The sequence below is a fragment of the Labeo rohita genome, chromosome 2, assembly GCF_022985175.1.
Source record: "Labeo rohita strain BAU-BD-2019 chromosome 2, IGBB_LRoh.1.0, whole genome shotgun sequence".
Lineage (NCBI taxonomy): Eukaryota > Metazoa > Chordata > Actinopteri > Cypriniformes > Cyprinidae > Labeo > Labeo rohita.
This window is the reverse complement of record NC_066870.1, coordinates 605521-623529: the sequence shown is the minus strand read 5'-3', so window position 1 is coordinate 623529 and position 18009 is coordinate 605521. Positions and strand designations below refer to the sequence as shown.

Genomic DNA, 18009 nt, shown 5'->3' with positions numbered 1-18009 from the left:
TCATAAAAGTGCTGTCATTATTGTGTACTATTTTAGTATGTCAATCTCACCCATATTGCAATGAAGTGGTGGATTTAACTGAATGGAACAAGACTACAGGACGCGGCACACCATTCAGACTCTGAGATGTGTTCACACTAACTCAAGAATTAAGATGACTTCACCTTGTTTTTCTGTTGTTTACAAATGATAACCCTATTTTCAGATTGCCTCCAGGAGCTGATTTTGACACCCCTGCTTATGCATAGCACATAAACAGCCTGCTCCGCACAGACAGACGCCAGACAGCGTGGCGTAGCGTCTTCTACTCATCCCTGTGTAGGGAACTGGATCATGTTGCTATTCTTTGGGAACACCTGCACATCTTCCTTCAGACAATTCAGATCTGATGACACGCATGGCAGACGCCCTTTTATGTGCACGGGTGCTCCACGGGACTGTTTATACAGCTTCATGGATTCGTTTCTTATAAACACACAGCTTTTGTCTTCTCAAGATGTGAAGTGATGGACTGGAGTGGTGTGGATTACTTTTACTTTTTTACTTTTATCAGCTGTTAAGACTCTCATTCTGACGGCACCCATTCACTGCAGAGGATCCATTGGTGAGACAGTGATGGAACGACACATTTCTACAAATCTGATGAACAAACAAACTCATCCTAATCTTGGATGGTGTGAGGATGAGCACATTTTCAGCTAATTTTCATTTTGGATGAACTATTAAAGTCAAGTAACCTTTATTTTTATAGCGCAGATTGTTTTAAAACAGCTTCACATAGATAAACAAGAAAATAATAATTCAGTGATGCTAACAGAATCTAGTTGGCGTGGTCTCCGCTGACATTCAGGGCTGTAGAGGTCGTCTCTAGGTGCTGATCCACCGTCTGATCTGGATACGGACTGGATCTAGTGACTACGGTGACCTCGGAATAAGAAAGAAACAGACTAATATTAGCGTAGATGCCATTCTTCATTACGATGCACTGAGTACATCGGGTGTTATGGGAAGTGTTCCCGGTTCCGGTTGACCTTAAGTAGTGCAGCCTAACAATCCTTTAACGGATTTGAATTATAGAAATGTGTTAAAGAGATGGGTCTTTAATCTAGATTTAAACTGACAGAGTGTGTCTGCGTCCCGAACGGCGTTGGGTAGATTGTTCCAGAGTTTGGGCGCTAAATAAGAAAAGGATCTCAGTTGATTTTGATATTCTAGGTATTATCAAATGGCCAGAGTTTTGAGAACGCAGCGGACATGGAGGACTATCATGTGATGAGAGCACACTCCAGTACTGAGGTGTTGAACCATTCAGGGCTGAAATGTACACAGTGTTCCACAGGGAAGCTTCCTGGTTCTAGTAAGAACTCTAGCTGCTGCATTTTGGACCAGCTTTGAACCAGAGTTTATTTATTAAGCATGAAGAACAACCACCCAATAAAGCATTACAATAATCTCACCTTGAGGTCATAAACGCATGAACTAACATTTCTATATTTGACATTGGGAGCATAGATTGCAATTTGATATATTTACAAGATGAAAACGTGGTTTCACAAATACTAGAGATGTTGCTTTCAAAATGAAAGATGTGACAGTATTAAACACTATTCTAGATTATTATGTGTGGATGTTTTTGTTTTTTTTTTAAACCTTGGTTTTTCAGGATTTAATATTAAGTATGACTAGTCATCTGATTTTGTTTTTAGATATCAACTATGCAGGCCATTAGGGGTGAAAAGCGGCGGTCCTAGTACTGAGCCTTGTTGTACTCCATACCACACTTGTCATCGATATGAAATCTTCAAGGTGCAGGAATAAGTGACAGACCTTGTTTTTGAACGGTACCATACACAAGTCATTTTATTCATTTAAATCTGTTGTTACTCCTGAATTTTCAAGCATCTGTTTACAGTAATCGACATCACAATCATTTAATTATTTGTTTAATACACTGATCTGCTTTGTACTGCCTTTATCAAAACAGCAGGAAGTTCACTGCAGGAAGTGTGTTTTAGTGAATGGCACATTCACTCCTGAGGGCAAACCATGATCTGAGGAGCCGCTCTGGATCATGAATCTCTCTAGCGACTTGTATTTAGTATGTTTGAATGACTTTAAATGTCTTTTAAGATCGGTCATTTGGCTGAAGCTCCTCCCGCACGGAGCGCAGTGAAACGGCTTCAGGCCACTGTGCAAGATCTCGTGTGATTTCAGGTCTGCTGCAAATTTAAAACCTTTCCCACACTGAGGACAGATGAAGGGCCTCAGACTGGAGTGAGTTTTTAAGTGAATCTGTAAGTTTCCGCTAAATGCAAAAGTTTTCCCGCACTGCTGGCATGTAAAAGGCTTCTCCTGACTGTGAATTCTCATGTGTCCCGTAAGGGCTCCTTTTTGTCGAAAACTCTTCTCGCACTGAGTGCACTTGAACGGCTTCTCTCCGGTGTGGATTCTGATGTGTTCTGTAAGACTTGCTCTTTGTTTAAACCCATTTCCACAGTAGCTGCATGTGAAAGGTCTCTCTCCGGTGTGAATTCTCATGTGATCCTTCAGGCTTCCTTTACACGTGAAACTCTTTCCGCACTGACGGCAGGTGCACGACTTTCTAGCTCCACTTCTCTGAGTTCTTTTATTCTTTTTCTTATTCTTTTTACAAGATTTTTCATTCGGTTCTTCTTCACTTTCCTCTTCAACCTCACTCTGTTCTTCACTTTCCTCTTCCACTTCCATCAGGTCTGAAAGAAACAAATTCTTCAGAAAAATCAATTCAATTGACAAGAAATGTGAAGTAAGAAATAAAAGTGGAACCCCATGTAACAACAAAACAAACCAAACTCAAGCATCTATTTTATGTCATCATGTAGTGCTGGGCAATTTTTCCAATTTTATCAATTAATTCGAATGTAATGTTTTACCACAATTTTATTTTTTTAGAAATCGAGGAATCGTAATTTTGAATAGACATATTACCAAACGTTAGAATTAGATACTTTGACAATACACCAATGATAACAATAACGAGAAAAGAAATTTCCAACCGCACGTCGGTGCACGTGATTAAGCGTTCATGTGTGATGCACTCATATCACTATAGTACCATTCACACAGAATGCGCCTTTGTGTTGACAAAGCTGCGACGCAGGCAGCAAAATAGGAAAAACATGCAAGAAGATTTGAGTAAACTTCTTTTAACTTGAGCGCCACATTTTTATAATGGCATCTGATGCATGAGATGCTGCAAGAGACGTGAGTGCAACAGTCAAATGTGTCCATGTTTACATAGAAAAAACTATGGAAAAGCAGTGTAATCGAATACAAAAAAACTTAAGAACTACTACTGTACGTCTGATATATCATGTTTGCATCATGGTGACAGGCTGAAAGCTGTATATATATTTACAAGTGTGCTGTTTACAAATGTACATGTTTTGGGTTTAATGTATCATTTAATGTATTAATGTAAGTCAGTCATTTTTAATTTGAATTACATTGACTTGAAATATTTTAAGCATTTTCCTTTCAGCCTATTATTACTGAACAGATGTCATGTACAGAATGAGACAAGTTTGTACAAGACGTACAGTCATGGCCAAAATTATCGGAACCCTTGCAATTCTGTCAGAAAATGCAACACTTCTCTCAGAAAATTGTTGCAGTTGCAAATGATTTGGTACTTACGTTTATTTTTTTTGTTTACATTGAAACAACACAAAAAACAGAAGAAAAGTCAAATCTGATACAATTCCACACCGAACCCAAAAAATGCACTGGACAAAATTATTGACACCCTTAACTTAATATTTGGTAGCACCCCCTTTGGAAAAAATATCTGAAATCAGTCGCATCCTGTAACCATGAATGAGTTTCTTACACCTCTCTACTGGAATTTTGGGCCACTCTTCTTTTGCAAACTGCTCCAGGTCATTCAGATTTGAAGGATGTCTTCTCCCAGCTGCTGTTTTGAGATCTGTCCACAGGTGTTCTATGGGATTCAGATCTTTCAGAACTCTCCAGCACTTTGTTTGTAACCATTTCTGAGTGCTTTCTGAAGTGTGTTTCGGGTCATTGTCCTGCTGGAAGACCCATGACCTGTGGTGGAGACACTGGCCACTATGTTCCGCCCCAAAAATTTTTTGGTAATCATCAGATTTCATGATACCGTTCACACAGTCAAGGCATCCAGTGCCAGAAGCAGCAAAGCAACCCCAAAACATCTTTGTTTGACTGTAGGGACTGTGTTCTTTTCTTTGAAGGCCTTTTTCTGTAAACAGTGCCATGATGTCCTTTACCAAAAAGCTCTACTTTTGTCTCATCTGTCCACAGTATGTTCTCCCAGAAGGATTGTGGTTTTGTCACATAAGTTTTGGCAAACTCCAGTCTTGCTTTTTTATGCCTTTGTGTCAGCAGTGGTGTCCTGCTGGGTGTCCCACCATAGTGTCCCTTTTCATTCAGATGGTGACGGATAGTGTGAGCTGACACTGTTGTACCCTGTGTCTGCAGATCAGCTTGAATTTGTTTGGAAGTTAATCCGGGTTCTTTATCCATTAATTTATTCATTAATTTTGCTCTTCCGTCCACGTCCAGGAAGGTTTGCTACAGTGCCATGGGCTGTAAACCTCTTGATGATATTGCGCTCAGTGGACACAGGAACATTAAGATGTCTGGAGATGGACTTGTAGCCTTGAGATTGTCCATGTTTTTGCACATTTTTTTTCTCTCAAATCCACAGACAACTCTTTACGCTTCTTTCTTTTCTCCATGCTCAGTGTGACACACAACACAAAGGTTGAGTCGACTTTTCTCCGTTTTAACTGGTTGTAAGTGTGATTACTATATTGCCCACAGCTGTTACTTGCCACAGGTGTGTCTAAATACAAATTACAGGAGCATCACATGCTTGAAAAGCAATTATTTCTTACAATTTTGACAAGGTGCCAATAATTTTGTCCAGTCCATTTTTGAGTTCTGTGTCAAATTTTATTAACTTTGACTTTTCTTCTCTATTTTTTGGTATTGTTGCAGTCCAAACAAAAACAATAAGCATGTGAGTACCAAAACATTTGCAATTGGAACAATTTTCTGAGAGAACTGTTGCATTTTCTGACAGAACTGCAAGGGTGCTGATATTTTTGGCCATGGTTGTAGTTGTAGTTCATACATCTTTTCTGCAAAGATATTTAACAATTGATTTGTTTAACATGGCTTCATGTGTGGTGCACCTGGAATAGAATTTTCTTTAACTAGACGGTTAAAAAAGAAAAGGTTATTTGAATCATGCTGTAGTTGTATTTGGGGACTGATCATCTGCCCATCTCTGACTCCGTTGCATCACACTCATGTTGATGAGCAGATTCAGTTTTTTAATAGCAAATGTTCCTTGGATTTTATTGCACCTCAAAAGCTCATTTGTCCCCAAAACAAGTCTCAGCCCTGAATCAATGACGACATTCAATCGCTACGACAGCAGTGCCGACGGCTTTAACGTAAATGGAAGAAAGACAAGCTCCAAATAGCATTCGAAATGCTAAATGTTTCCTTACAGAATTTTCCAAAAGGCTGTGAGGACTGCTAAGCATACAATTTAATCTGATATTATTGTAAAAAAACTCTCACTGTTCTAGAACACTATTCTTAACTATTGATTCTGTCCTAAATCCCTCTGTTAAGTTTTTTTTATCTTTTATCTCTTCTTTTAAGTGTGAAAAGTTCCTCAGCTTCTCTGACAAAATCAATACTATTCGAGCCCAAGTGTTTACCTCGATCCAACCTGTATCTGATCCTTCTTTTTTCCTGCTCACACTGAAGTGAATTTGCGCCGGTTTCTCTTCAGATATGCAGAGAAATCACTTTAAAATTGAAACCCACTTTTTCTGCCCATGATATTCTTCCCTCGTGTTTTCTAAAACTGATCTTCGATACAGTCGGTGCAGACATTTTGTGTGTTATTAACGCTACTGTGACCCCAGTTCTCAAAAAAAAAAAAAACACTTGATGCGGCAATATATGAAACTATAGACCCATCGCTAATTTGCCATTTTTATCCAAAATTCTTGAAAAAGCTGTTTTCATACAGTTGCAAAATTATCCGCAAATTAATTCCATCTCTGACATTTTTCAAACCAAAACTGTTATTTCAGTTCTATATATCCTGCACACTGACATTGTCAAACTGAGACAATATTATGAAACAACAAGCTGACGCTCTCTCTGTGCTGAAGCATTTATTTGTAAACTTTCGTCTACTCTGTGAGAACATGAAAGCCTCAAAACCTAAGATAAAGACAAGGCAGTTTGAGCGTGTGAGTGTGTGAGACGTTTATCCAGTTAGACAAAGGTCTAGTTCAGGGGAAGAAATAAGATAGCGCGAGTATACATGCATCCATACACGCACAGGTTCAAGGCCTTTATGTTTGCAAACACAAGATGCTCCTGAACACTAGTTGTTTCTCTTACTTTCATTCTTCCCCATTCACTTTCGATGGCCGGCCATTTTTGACAAGTGTAACTTTGTGCAGTTTTGCCTACTTTCAGATAAATGAGACCAACGATTAATCGGATGCAAATAGAAACTCAAAACCGGTCCTAAATGAAAGAAAACAAGTTGACAAAAAGATTGAATCCAATATTTGGTGACAACATAGCATAATGACAGATTTTTAAACAATTGTTTGGAGTCAGGTCATTTTTTGCTGGGAACACCACAAGTGTGACAGGAATCCGAACACAACCAGAGGGTTCATCTCTTTAAGCCAAAATCTGTATGGGTTGATCATAGTATTCGTTCCTTGAGACAGACATGTAAGAAAGCAGAGAGGAAGTGGAAAAAGGACAAATTACAGATCTCTTCTGAGATCTTCAAGAGCTGCCTATCGTCATATCAGAATGCTGTCAAGAAATTTTTCTACATTTTTTCCTATTTTTCTAAACTGATTGAAAAACATCATTACGCCCCAAAAACTCTTTTTTTCTGTCATTAATTTGGTTTTAAACCGCCCAGTAAATTCTTTACTCTGCCCGTCTTTGGCACTTTGTGAGGACTGCTCTAGCTATTTTGGCAATAAAGTTTCAAGCTTGAGGCCTCAGTATCAGGTGTCTAATGAGGAAATATCAACTTCTTTCAATCCTGTCTCTCTACATTCTGTAAAGGAAGTCATCTTTACACTTAAACCTTCCCTTTGTGCGTTTGATCCTATACATCCTCACTATTTGAGGCAAAAATTTGACACGGTCGACCCTGGGCTGGTGTTGCTATTTAATAAATCTTGGCTTGAAGGAGTCAAACCTTCTAGTTTGTAAACTGCCACGGTTACACCCGTACTAAAGAAACCCTCACTTGATGCCTCTATTTTATCATATTTTCATCCGATCTCCATTTTGCCATTTATTTCCAAGATATTGTAAAAAATTGTGCTTTTACAGCTCCAGACCTTCCTGACTGACAATTGTATTTTTGAGAAATTTCAGTCGGGGTTTAAATCATTGCACAGCACAGAAACTGCACTTGTAAGAGTTCTTAACGATATTTATATTTATATGGCAACAGATTCGGGAGATTCTGTCCTTTTAGTGATGTTACACCTGTCCTCTGCATTTGATACTGTTGATCATGTCATCTTATCTCTCGGCTGGAGTCTTGTGTTGGGCTGTTTTAAGTTGGTTTAAATCTTTTTTAACCAGTAGATGTTTCTCTGTAAAAAAAAAAAAAAAAAGGACATTTCTCTTCTTCCCTTCACCATCTATCCTGTGGTGTTTTGGCAATCTAACAGCGTGTCTTGAGGATGTGAATGCATGGCTTGCCAAGAATTTTCTTTTTCTGAACTCACAAAACTGAAGTCATTGTTTTTAACCCTTCTGAATCCAGGTCAAGACACCTTGACCTTGAATCTTTAAATCAGTTCATCTCTCCCCAAGTACAGTATCTAAGCGTGATGGTTGACAATTGCCTCAAATTTGACAAGCAGATTAGCGCAGTCATTGGGTCCAGTTTGTTCTTTCTCTGTTCTCAATCAAAAATCAAACCATTTCTCCCAAAGTGTTTCTTGGAGATTGCTGTCCATGCTCTCATTACCTAATTCTCTCTAATTCAGTATAGCTGAGACACAAACGTCTCGCTTACAGGTCGTTCAAAATGCTGCGGCCAGATTCCTTGATCACGCTACCCCCCTTCTGAGATCTCTTCACTGGCTTCTGTTTAATTTTAGAATTGAGTTTAAAATGTTATTATTGGTGTATAAATCACTCCATGATTTAGCACCTTCTTACTTATCCGATCTTCTTCACTCGTACTCTCCCACCACAGGCCTTAGATCTGAATGTAAACTCCTTCTTCGGATACCCAGAACCCGGCTACAGCCGAGGGTCAGTCGTGCCTGTGGAACAAACTCCTGCTCTATATCAGATCGGTTTCCACTTTGTCTGAATTCAAGTCATGTCTCAAAACTTGTTTTCTCTTGCTTTTGGTTTATAATAAGTGTTTGGTTTTAACTGGTTTGCTATTGGTGTAATTAACTTTCTTTTTTTTTTTTATACTCGTACATCATTTTGGTCGACCACAGCCGTTTTTAAATGTGCTTTATAAGTAAATTAAACTTGAACTCACACACACACACACAGAGGGAGAGAGAAAGAGAGAGAGAGAGGAAGAGACGTTTTGACTGCGTCAAATTCTTATTCTTTCCCTTTTTTTTCCAGTATTGTCCTTAAAACCCATGTGTGACCAAAAACACCCTGTGATGGCATGGAACCAGATACTCCTCACATGTGTGTGCAGATGTCGCAGTACGGCAAACTTCAAAAACAAACCTAGAAAGTTCAATTTCAAACCTTGACACGGTCAATTTAAACACAACTCATATTTCATCCTCGGAGGTCACAGGTCAAACTCAGAAATGCACTTATGTTGAAACCAGATGGCACATCACATCTGGAGATCATCAACAGGTCACAGGGTAAAACGCCAAAATCATCCATCAAAAATGTGAACAAAAACTACAACCATAACTAATACCAATCTAGTCAAACATTAAGCAATATTTCCTGGGTTTTGTCTCCACAACATGAAAATAGTGCAAAATGCTGGATAAATGAACCATCATAATAATAATGGCTAATACTGGCTTTGGTAAGACACAAATGTATTAGAAACGTTAATGCTCTGCTACACAATGTGTGTCGAAGACAAATGTCGATTACACATTATGTGCGCACCATTGTAAGGAGTTATGCAGTGAACTCTAACTTCTAATTGTTTGGGTGGAAATGTTAATGTTCCAGGTTTAGATGGATGAAGCCGCTGCCCTTAAAGGGACAGTTCACCCAAAAATGAAAATTCTGTCATCATTCACTTACTCTTGTGTTGCTTCAAAGTTTCTTTCTTCCTTCAGAAAGAAGATATTGAATATATATTGAATGGATATAGAATGTTGGTAATTGTACAGTTGCTGATAGTTGTTGTTGACTTGCATAGATTGAAAATACCACGGAGGTCAATGGGGACCAGAACTTATTTGATTACCAACATTCTTCAAAACAGCTTCATTTATGAATGTATAATTTGCTCTTGATATCACTCTTATTCATATTTATATTTAACGTTTCATTAATGTAAAATACTTAATTCTATTTAATCTATTTCATTATTTTATTGTATTTAAAGTTTTTGAAGATTTAGCTGAATGTTGGCATCAAAAGCCTTGTGGTTAGTGCATCGACATATATCGCCATTGCGCTGCTGGCGACCCGAGTTCGAATCCCAGCTCGAGGACCTTTCCTGATCCCTCCTGCTTCGCTTCCTGTCCAACTACACTGTCCTATCTAAATAAAGCCATAAACACACCAAAAATAGTCTTTAAAAAGATTTAGCTGAATAATTGAATAACTGATGACAGACAAATCAGGACAGGAGAAACCGAGACTCATCTGAAAAGTACATTTATTCTATGACTTATATACAGGCATATGAATATTGGCATATTTCATTGCCCATATTTTAATTAAAGATATATCATAATAGCAACACTGTGAATGCAAATTGAATTATTTCACTCAGCCTATAAAAGCAAAAATGTCTGAAATCAAATTCATGGAAATAGTGAAAAACCCTAACCCCATTGATTACAAAAAATATTAGTATTAATCATTACATGCCACTTGTATCCTTCATTGCCAAAGCTGGTGGCCTATCTTACCCCAAGGTTCTCAGTTTATATTTTTACTTCAAAATAATAAACCTAAAAAATAAAACTATATATTTTTTCTCTGCAAACTGAAAAAAAAATGTCTCCACCAGGGTCAGAAATTAGCGAGGGCTTGTGGCAAAAATGCCTCAAAAATAAACAGAAATGCCCCATAAATTCAAGACAAAAGGGGCAAAGCCATGCCTCCGCACAATTAAACGATGTATCATGGCTGTCACGATTAAAATGAAATGTGAAAATGAATGAAAACTGTCAATTCACGGGATTACGTTTAAATTCGCTCACACTGCATCAGATTGCTTTTTGAGCCTTATAACCAATCAAACACGTTTCTGCTGAACTTAGGAATGCACTGGCCAATCAGAGGCGTTTAGATTAATCAGCGCTGAAAACACCGGATGTGTTTATTGTGCATGTTAGTGAATTCTCTCATCGTCAACACAGTGCAGAAACAGTGTCAATAAAAGAATTATTTCATATCTTCAGTGATTAGCAGGAGTTTTCACAGAACTTGCACCAGACGGATGTCACGGACCGACACGTTTGTCTGTGAAGCCAGATTGTGAAGTGCCCAGAAAGCAGACAAAACAAAAACATTTTATATTGTGTTTTCTATATTAATATTAATAACCATTATTAGAAAAAGCAATAATCTACAATAAAGCTTTTTGTCATAATATTGCAACCCTACGAGCGCCTGGTTTTTACATGTATAATACCTTTTTAAAAGGTCTATTTGTTTTTGAAAATAGTTTAACATTTTGATTAAAGTAGGCTAATTGGGTAAATTTAAGTATTTGACGTTAAAGACAACAGTATGGTGATTATAAAAACTGCCTTTGAAAATGTAAAAAAAAAAAATGCCCCTGGAAATCAATTCCTTAATGGAAAAGTTTCTGACCCTGGTGTCCTCAACTCCCTCAGTAACAAACAGACACACACACACACACACACACACACACACACACACACACACAGGTATATTCAACATGTTTCGGTGCATAATCTGCCAAAATAGCACAGTAATTCGTAAAAAAGTGTTAATATGATGTTGTGCTATCTTATATGCATGTGTAGATGTTTTATTTAGATGAAAAAAACTGTTATGTGGTCAGACTTAACATTATTAATAAAATCATGCCATTCCAAATTAATTACACCTATTAATCTAATGCGTGATGTTATGCACTAATGTAAATTATCCTCGAATATCGGTACAGTGGTCTTGCAATAAACACAGTGTATTAACATCATCTTTGTGTGTCCATTGTCTCCAAAACACTGAGAGCAAACGGAAGCGGTCAATCAGTGTCACACGAGGATTCTGTTGTTTAACTTAGTTTTTTTTTTTTTTTAAACGATCTGCGCGAGACTACAGCACTACAGTTTCTGATGATGATGATGATGATGATGATGATATAAATCACTGTTCGACACACAGTAATAAGAGTTAATGTAGAGCACCGTTAACAGAGTCAAAAGTGATCACAAACCTGTCTGTTCGTCAGGATCTTCATGTTTCTGTGTTTCTGCTTCACTCGCGTCTTCTTTCTCGTCTTTAAGAAACTCCATCGTTACAGTAGATTCAGTCGTTACTCCTGGACTCGTTTCTTGTTTGATCCGAGCGCTTTCTTGAGTTCAGTGATCGGATGAACGGCTGCTGTGTGTTTATGGAGTGTGTGGGAGGGGCTTCACTTTCTGAAGAACTGCAGCTTTAACACCGTATAATACAGACCAGCGCTTAAACAAACACATCACATCTCTGTAAAACACACTTATATATGCGCAGAAATGATACATATTTCGTTTCTGTTGTTACTAGGGCGCAAACTAAAGAGTTTTTAATGTTGGTGTTAGTGCGACACACGTGGGTTCAGTATTTCCACACCAGCACAAACAAATGTGTGCCATATAGTTGCCATACACAGAGAAAAAAAGTGCTCCAAAATGTAACTCTTTTGAAGAACATTTATTTTACCATAGCAAAAGTACATTTCTGACTGAAATATACATTTCATCTTACTTTTAGCAAATTTGCTATTGTTTTCATCTCCAATCTGTTATTTATTAGATAAAATAGTTTTTCAATGTTTTGCTAACTAGCAGAAGACACTAACCGGTTTTAAATTCTAGTTGCACAGATGGGTAACATGACTGTAACACTGCCTTAGAATGTTTGCGCCGTTATTAAACTATGCCATTTTGTCACATTTCACTTCCATTCTTTTGGGCTGTGGCCAGAAGGGTTACAGCTCTGACCAGAAACTAACAATGAAATCAATATACTATACTGATACATATACATATATACTATGATACAAACACAGTGTTATTGATGAACAATGTGAACTAGACTGATGTGCGCACGCCCAGCAGCCGCACCTGTATTGAGAGACATGTTTTAATGAATTACTACATTGATCTACAACTGAAATGTTAAGAAGTTCACTGCAGGAAGTGTGTTTTAGTGAATGGCACATTGACTCCTGAGGGCAAACCATGATCTGAGGAGCCGCTCTGGATCATGAATCTCTCTAGCGGCCTGTATTTATTATGTATGAACGACTTTAAATGTCTTTTAAGAACAGTCATGTGCGTGAAGCTCCTCCGGCACGGAGCGCAGTGAAACGGCTTCAGTTCGCTGTGAACGAGCTCGTGTGATTTCAGGTGCGCTGACAAACTAAAACCCTTCCCACACTGAAGACAGATGAACGGCTTCACGCCGGAGTGAGTTTTTAAGTGAATCTTAAAGTGTCCACTCTGTACAAAGGTTTTCCCGCACTGCTGGCATGTAAAAGGCTTCTCCTGACTGTGAATTCTCATGTGTCCCGTAAGGGCTCCTTTTTGTCGAAAACTCTTCTCGCACTGAGTGCACTTGAACGGCTTCTCTCCGGTGTGGATTCTGATGTGTTCTGTAAGACTTGCTCTTTGTTTAAACCCATTTCCACAGTAGCTGCATGTGAAAGGTCTCTCTCCGGTGTGAATTCTCATGTGATCCTTCAGGCTTCCTTTACACGTGAAACTCTTTCCGCACTGACGGCAGGTGCACGACTTTCTAGCTCCACTTCTCTGAGTTCTTTTTTGTGGCACGTTCTGTTTATTCTTTTTACAAGATTTTTCATTCGGTTCTTCTTCACTTTCCTCTTCAACCTCACTCTGTTCTTCACTTTCCTCTTCCACTTCCATCAGGTCTGAAAGAAACAAATTTTTCAGAAAAATCAATTCAATTGACAAGAAAAGGTGAAATAAGAAATAAAAGTGGACCCCATGTAACAACAAAACAAACCAAACTCAAGCATCTATTTGATGTCATCATGTATATGCTGAAGGTACATTTGATCACATCTCTAAATCTATTAGATCCTAAAAGCATGAGTTACCAGAGCATGAGTAAACAAATCTAGTCAAACATTAAACAATATTTCCTGGGTTTTGTCTCCACAACATGAAAATTGCGCAAAATACTGGATAAATTAACCTTCATAAAAAATAACGGCTAATAGATAAGAAACGGTAGTGCTTTGCTACACAATGTGTGTCCAAGACAAATGTTATGTGAGTACAGTATGTGTGCACCACTGTAAGGAGATCTGCAGTTGTAACTAACCTGTACTTGTTTGAGTGGAAACATTAATGTTCCAGGTTAAAAAAGGGACAGTTCACCCACAAACAAAAAATCTGTCATCATTTACTTACCCCCATGGTGCTTTAAAGTTCATTCAAAATTTGAATATAATAGTCTTTCTTTAATAGTTTGAAAATACTATGGAGGTCAATGGGGACCAGGGCCCGTATGTGTAAAACTCAGAAATGCTCTTAAAATAGTCTTAAGCTTTGACTTAAGTGTCAAAAAATGATTAGTAAAAAGTAGGAATTTTCTAAGAGTAGGAGACTTTTATAAAGAAACTAAAAGCAACTTTCAGTAACGTCTAAGACCGATTCTTAAGTGTTGACTGAGGGGACACTTAAGTGTTGTGAACTCAGGACTACAATGATCTCAACCCCAAATGTCCACCCTCGACCTCTGAAACAGTCAATAGTGAGTCACAGCAGCACAACACCAGTCAATTGATGTCACTACAATAAAATCATTGAATTAAGACACTATTTAATGTTTTTTTAATGTTGTTGCAAACTATGACAAATTATTATTCATGTTTTGAAAACCTTTTTTATTGGTGTGTCTCCTCATTTACAGTTGGAGCAATGATGTGAACATGAGTACATCAACAGCTCCAATGACTCCAAGAAAGCCCACAATCCTCGTAAAGGTGTCTTGTTTTTGCAGCATGGTTTGACGGTGAGTTGGAAAGTCAATGAACTGCATACAGTAGTGGCCAAAAGAAAAAAGAGAATGTGTTCTTGATTTTGTAAGCATATTTGTGTGCAGTCAATTGTTTTATTTCTGATAATAATGTAATGAAACCTGCTAAATTGTGCGGCCATAATTTTTGGCCATGCTGTCATACAAATAAATTATGAACACATGCAAAAACAAAATATTAATAACTGATTATGTTGTAGTCAATGTCAGTGTTGCCAATTTAGTGATAAGTATTTAGTGATTTTCTCACCTCTTTTGAGACTTTATTCAAAAGCCTAGTAACAAAATCAACTGGACAAACCTTATTAGATTACAACACTCTCTCAATGATATATTTATATTTATATATAGATCAGTGAACTCAACATTATGATCTCATCCTCATCAGATACATTCAGAGACACTTCTTTCAGCTGAAAGCAGTTAGCAACACTGATCACTGTTTTCTTTTTTTCCTTTCGTATTTCATATATTCATATTTTGATGGATTAAGTGAAACGTGAGGTCATTCAAACCCTCCACACATCACGTTTGGTCACTGTTGTGTTTGCTGGGTTAGTGTCACAACATTTAAGACCCTGCTTTCTCTGTCATCACCAGAGCACTGCTGCATTTTTCCAGTTCTCCAGCGAAAAAAACATAATTAGTACTTTTATTTCTGCATTTAGATCATTGATTTATAAAGTGGAAGTAGTTATTAAGTTTCTTACTTAGTTACAAAAAAAAAATGCTTGATGATAAAGTTTGTTTCGTTTGATCAATTCCATATCATCACATAACTCTAATACGTCACATGTTCACTGGAGAGTGTGCGTCTCCTCCTCTTTGCTGCAATCTTGTTACTAATAACTAGGTTAGGAGACGTCTCCAGCTCTCTTAAATAATTTAAGATCTGAGACCTAGTCTTGACACTCTTATTCTTCAGTCTAGGAAAAAAAAAACAGTAAAATTACGTCATTCTTAGAATTTTGACACACTTAAGACTAAAAATTTACTCTGAGCAGCTTTATACTTTATACGGACCCAGAGCTTGTTTGATTACCAACATTCTTCAAAAACTCTTCTTTTATGTTCAACAGTAGAAAGACACTCATGCAGGTTTAAAACGACGTGAGAAAGAGTAAATAACACAGATTACATTTCTGAGTGAACTAACCCTTTAAGAACAGTGTGCATTTACTTTTGCATTGTAACATATTTAGATGTAAGTTTAACATGTACAAGATTACGGCGATCAGTAAATGTGTTATTAGAGGAAATAAAGAGAAACAACAGATGAACAAAACCTCAAGAGAAGATTGTGGTAAATTTAGTTTTACATTTGGCATTCATTAGACATTCAGTTTAATACCAATTAAAGTCTTCGTGCCTGTTTTGAGCCCAAATAAACTTAGACATAAATATATGCCCTTTACATTGCACAAGGCTTAATTTCAGTATAATAATAATAATATATATTATATTTAAATTAAGGTATAATCAGAAAAAAAACAAGCCTTGTGCATTATAGGGAATGATATTCTGAATAGTTTACAGTTGGTTTGATACCTTTAACTTAAATGGTGTTGTTGTTTAATAGATTTATATTATTGCACACATTAAAAGTTGTAAAATTATTATAAAACACGCAAAAGGCTAATTCCAAAAACAAGGCATTGTGCAATAACAGGGGTGTTTTTCTGAACATTTTAGTATTGGTTTTATAGTATTATGTCATGTAATTAAATTGTTTAATTCATATGGTATATTCATTTTTTTCTGAAACGAAGCCTTGTGCAATGTAAAGGGCATATATTCATGTCTATCTAAGTTTGTTTAGGCTCAAAACATAACACATAACAGGCACAAAGACATTAATCGGTATGAAACCGAATGTCTAATGAATGTCAAACTTAAAACTAAATTTCCCGCAATAAACAGAAGACGCTCATTAGTGGAGTTTCACTGGTGTAGTTTTACAATCAGCGCAACTGCAGCAGCTCAACCGCCTCTGACATGATGATGATGATGATGATGATGATGATGACGAAGTCACTCCACTGTTCGACACACAGTAATCAGGTACTAGTGATGCATTACTAACCTCTCTGTTCGTGAGTGTCTGCATCTTTCCCTCCGCGTGCTTCTTTCTCGTCTTTAAGAAACTCCATCGTTACAATAGATTCAGTTCCTTCGTGTTTGATCCGAGCGCTTTCTTCAGCTCAGTGATCCGGATGAACGAACGGCTGCTCTGTGTGTGTGTGTGTGTTTTTTTATTGATTGGCAGTGGGAGTGGCTTTACCTACTGAAGATCTGGATGTTTGTGAATGGAAGAGACCAACGCAGAGTTTACAGAGAATCACTATAAAAGGCTTTTATATACTGTATGTGTATCAAATATTTAATATCTGTTGTTAAATTACCACGTTTTTATTCAGTATTGTACTGTGGTATTTATTTATTTATTTATTTACTACTTATTTATGCATCGAACTTATTTATATAATTAGTTTAATCTTATATTTGTTATTTATTTATTTTTGTATTTCTTACACTTTTAACTTTTTTTGTGTCAAGACATTTCTCATGAGAGTGAACTTTCAACAGTATTAAAATAATAATCTTATGAGCGGTGACAGTGAAGGACAGGAGTGAGATTCTGTTTCTTGACTTGAACTCATTCAGCGACCAAAACAAAGAGACAAAGGAGTTTCAGGAGTTGGACACATCGATATAAATGATCTACAGCACATTGATATTTGTGACCCTGGACCACAAAACCAGTCAGAAGTGTACATTTTTCGAAAATGAGGTTTATACATCATCTGAAAGTTGAATAAATACGCCTTTCATTGATGTGTGGTTTGTTCGGATGGGACAATATTTGGTCGAGATACAACTATTTGAAAATCTGGAATCTGAGGGTGCAAAAAAAAAAAAAAAAAATCAAAATATTGAGAAAATCACCCTTAAAGTTGATATATTTACGGTAGGAAATTTACAAAATATCTACATAGAACATGATCTTTACTTAATATCCTAATGATTTTTGGCATAAAAGAAAAATTGATCATTTTGACCCATACAATATATTTTTGGCTATTGCTACAAATATACCTGTGATATTTAAGACTGGTTTTGTGCTCCAGGGTCACATCTGTTAATAAGGAGCTCCGGCGTGAATAACAGCAGCTCTGTCTCATGTTAATGAAGCTCAGCGTGTGAGATGATTCTCTCTGACCCACTGACATTCATCGTGAGCATTTCACACCAAATACAGCACAGAATAGATGGTTTGGACAGTTTAAAGTAAAGAAGTCTAGTGAAGCATCTGCTAGAGCAAATTTCATACTCAATAGTTATTATTATTATTATTATTATTCATTTAAAAGTGACCATTTGCAAAACTCTGTAATGCATGGTTTAGCCTCAGGCTCTATTTTAGGATCTAACATGTGGTTATTTATTTAAAACAAACATCATATTGTAAGATTACTGTAAAACCGGTGCTGC

At 37.1% G+C, this 18009-nt stretch overlaps 2 protein-coding genes across 2 annotated transcripts; both read right to left on the bottom strand.

Annotated features, from left to right (window-relative positions):
- Positions 1-1625: 1625 nt before the first annotated feature.
- LOC127173727 (gastrula zinc finger protein XlCGF49.1-like) lies at positions 1626-11877 on the bottom strand. Its single transcript, XM_051123659.1, has 2 exons — positions 11687-11877; positions 1626-2732 (listed from the first exon to the last, which is right to left on the bottom strand). Exons 1-2 carry the CDS (start codon positions 11763-11765, stop codon positions 1993-1995), a joined length of 819 nt encoding a protein of 272 aa, XP_050979616.1. The 5' UTR covers positions 11766-11877; the 3' UTR covers positions 1626-1992.
- Positions 11878-12316: 439 nt separating this feature from the next.
- Positions 12317-16759, bottom strand: LOC127173731 (gastrula zinc finger protein XlCGF49.1). Its single transcript, XM_051123670.1, has 2 exons — positions 16601-16759; positions 12317-13384 (listed from the first exon to the last, which is right to left on the bottom strand). The coding sequence occupies exons 1-2, from the start codon at positions 16665-16667 to the stop codon at positions 12639-12641; spliced, it is 813 nt and encodes a 270-aa protein (XP_050979627.1). The 5' UTR covers positions 16668-16759; the 3' UTR covers positions 12317-12638.
- Positions 16760-18009: the final 1250 nt, after the last annotated feature.